The sequence below is a fragment of the Seriola lalandi genome, unplaced genomic scaffold, assembly GCF_002814215.2.
Source record: "Seriola lalandi dorsalis isolate HSWRI2012SDOR001 ecotype SW California unplaced genomic scaffold, Sedor1 jcf7180002053936, whole genome shotgun sequence".
In the NCBI taxonomy this organism is placed as follows: domain Eukaryota; kingdom Metazoa; phylum Chordata; class Actinopteri; order Carangiformes; family Carangidae; genus Seriola; species Seriola lalandi.
In genome coordinates this window covers 1-3,198 of record NW_019524489.1, presented here as the reverse complement: position 1 = coordinate 3,198, position 3,198 = coordinate 1, and the positions used below count along the sequence as shown (strand labels likewise).

The 3,198-nt window shown below is 48.1% G+C and overlaps 1 protein-coding gene across 1 annotated transcript in view; it reads right to left on the bottom strand.

The window, feature by feature from the left end:
- LOC111652288 (uncharacterized) overlaps positions 1 to 1,479 on the bottom strand; it is a 4,013-nt gene extending 2,534 nt beyond the window's left edge. Inside the window, exon 1 of the mRNA XM_023402510.1 lies at positions 766 to 1,479. Coding sequence (XP_023258278.1) covers positions 775 to 1,386 — 612 coding nt within the window. The 5' untranslated portion in view covers positions 1,387 to 1,479 and the 3' untranslated portion in view covers positions 766 to 774. The remainder of the gene's footprint in view (positions 1 to 765) is intronic.
- Between the last annotated feature and the right edge of the window lie 1,719 nt (positions 1,480 to 3,198).

The following is a 3,198-nucleotide window of genomic DNA, read 5'->3' as shown; positions in this document are numbered from 1 at the left end:
GGGGGGGGGTGATGATGACAGAGTCAGAGCCGTGGCAGCAGCAGCTCATGACATGAAAACAACAGCAGACACTTCCAAATGTTTGTCGGTTGTACAGACGCGGACTGTCGGAGGAGGAGCCAAACACTGTCTGTGACGTTTTGTGTCTCCATGGAGACGTCCATTTTGTTTTCAGGTTGTCCGTCCATCTGTCCGTCCCATTGTTGTGGACACAATATCTCAGTAACGCCTTGACGGAACGTCTTCAAATGAATTTGGCAAAAACATTTACCTGGATTCAAGGTGGAACTGATTAGATTTTGGTGGCTAAAGGTCAAAGGTCACGGCGACTTCACAAAACGCGTTTCTGGCCTCGTGAAAACAATATCTCAGTAATGTTTTGACGGAACTTCTTCAAATTTGGTAAAAATATTCACCTGGACTCAAGGATGAACTAATTAGACTTTGGTGGTCAAAGGTCGAAGGTCAAAGTCAGTGTGACCTCACAAACTGTGCTTTTTAGCCATAACTCAACACGCAGCAATTATGACAACATTTCACACACATGTTTATATTTGATATGACTAATATTTGATATGACTGTAAGCTGAAGCTAGTCTGAGCGGAGGAGGAGGTAATTCTAGGTTATGAATGTAACAGTTACAGTGTCAAGAGACTGAGTGGGTTTGGAGAAATGGGTTCTCAGAGTCTCAACAGCATTTACAATAATAGACTCAAAAGAGAGAGAGGAGGAGGAGGAGGAGGAGGGAGGTGAAGAATACGCACCATGTCCTGTCAGAGGAGCCTCTCTGCTTTGTCATCTGCTGCCTGCAGAGCCACGTCCGAGCTCCTCAGGACCCCCAGCTCCACGTTCTTCTCAGCTGGAGATGGGACCTCAGTCCCCCAATCAAACCCTCTGTTGTCGTGACCCGGCCGTGCTCCGCCGCTGCCGCCCTCCCAGGTAACCCGACATGGCGCAGCGGCACGCACAGTCCCGTTCACCTCCTTCCCGTTCCCCATGCTCCTCTCCTTCTTCTCCTCCTCCTCCATCATCATCATCATCATCATCTTCTTCTTCTTCTTCTCCTCCCCGGCTTCCAGACACTTCACGCCGCCTTTGGAGAGCCTCTCCGACAGCTTCCTGGCCCAGTGCGTAAAGCTGATGTCCAGAGAGCCGGCGCGGTCCTCCCCGTACAGCTGCACGTTCCCGGTGTACCACAGAATCCACCACACCAGGCTGAGGAAGATGATGATCGAGCCCGTGTAGATGAGGAAATCCCCATAGAAGCGGCCGTCCAGGTTCAGGTTGCCGAAAATCCCGACCAGGAGCACGACCAGACCAGCTGCATCAAAAACAACAGCGAGGAAGAACAACGGCGCGCAGTTGCCCACGCAGCTGTGGGCCATATCCTACCGGAGGGGAGCCGAGAGCCCGAGTAACGGCGCCGAGCGGCGTGCCTTGTTTTTCAGGACGCACATTTCCCTAGCTTTACACCTGTGCGGCGTTCACCTGTGCACAAACCCCGCCCCTGCCTACGTCACTGTATCCAGACCTAGGATCCAGACCAGTGGGTTCCAAGGGGCCGCAGATGTACATGCTGCCTTCAAATGCACAACGTAAATTTCACACTTCGAAGTTTCTTGTGTTTCTCTTTGGAGAAAGTGGGGAAGAAAATCACCCGAGCTTCCAGATTTCTCTCACTCCCTGATCTGAAAAAGTACAGAGTTCAGAAAGAAATTCTAGGAGAAGTTTTTATTTCCCACAGAAAAAAATCCAGTGTGAAAACCGTCCACAGTGAGATCCCTGTTGGCTTGCCCCTGGTGTATTTGTAGCTACCCAAAAAACTTCAGTCATTGCATCAGGGAGGCGACTGATGTCTCAGCACATCTCGAAACCAGAGCATTAAACTGTATCTGTACAACCAGGACTTTAGTTTAGAGGTCATCAGCTTAAGTGTCCCCCAGGATCCCCCTCGAAATGACTACCCCCGCCCCTCAATAAAGATTAAGACCTAATTTTCAACATTTTATTTTTTATTTATTTATTTATTTTTATTTCATTTTAAAAATATAAAATATACATAATTTATAATTCAATAAAATCAAAGTCACATTTTTTTCAACCGCTACCGTATTCCTACGAACAAGCGCACCCACTGTATTACGCCGCAGCCGCTCCGTAAGTGCGCTTGCGCGTAGGAATACGGTACTAAAAAAATGAAGCGCCAAAGAAGAGTTAGCGCGTGCTGTTTTCACGGGAAGATTTAAACGGATATTGGATTGTTTTGGTGGAAATTTTTAAAAGTGTCTAAAATACTTTTTTTGTCGTGGCCCAGCCCACAACAACACGTCGCTTTGTTACTCTCCCTGGCTCTCCTAACTGGGACCTCCCTCATCATAATCTACTTTAGGTAATGTACCAAAAATATATGACTCAAAAACCCGAACTATCCCTTTACGTAACGTAAGTGTTGCGTTGTGTGTGTGTGTGTGTGCGTGCGTGCGTGCGTGCGTGTTTGTGTGTGTGGACTCCAAGTTGGCAACTTTCCCACTGTGTTTGAAGTAGCCTTGCTAGCTTAGTTTGCTATCTGGCTAATGTGACGACACACTCTGGACCGGTAAGAGCGGGAGATTGAACCGGAGAGTAAAACGCTGTTTATTTTTTGGCGGTATCAACTCCACCAGGACATGGACGCCTTGAGAGCGGGAAACCCTGACAGTGGGATTTTTTCTGGATGCAGGGAAAGTGAAGCCATCACTGGGTTTAACCAAGACCGACATGGATGAGTCGCAGCTCAGTGTTGTGGAGACTCGGGTCGCAGGCCAGCCGGGCGGCTTGTCTCCAGGTCCTCCGGGCCTCTGGTTCTCACTGCCTCCAAACATGCGCTGACATCTGGGGCCTCCACTGCTGAGAGTCAGGATTATTTCTCCACGCTGAAGAAGGTATTTTCCGAGCACAGACTAAAAGCTAACCTGACCCAGCTGGCCTTGGAGACTGACCTGAGCAGAAAGTTTAAACAAGAGCGGAAGGATCTTCTTCTGAGGACATTGAACTCATCAGCAAACCGAAGACTTCACACTCAGTTAAGGTAGGATTGATTTATTTCTTCATGTTTTAGTGTTTTGGGTCGTGGGATGCTTTTATTTGTTTGGTTAGCCTATTGCTTATGTCACTAATAGTTTTGTTACTTGTATAACAGCCAGCACACAGGACAGATT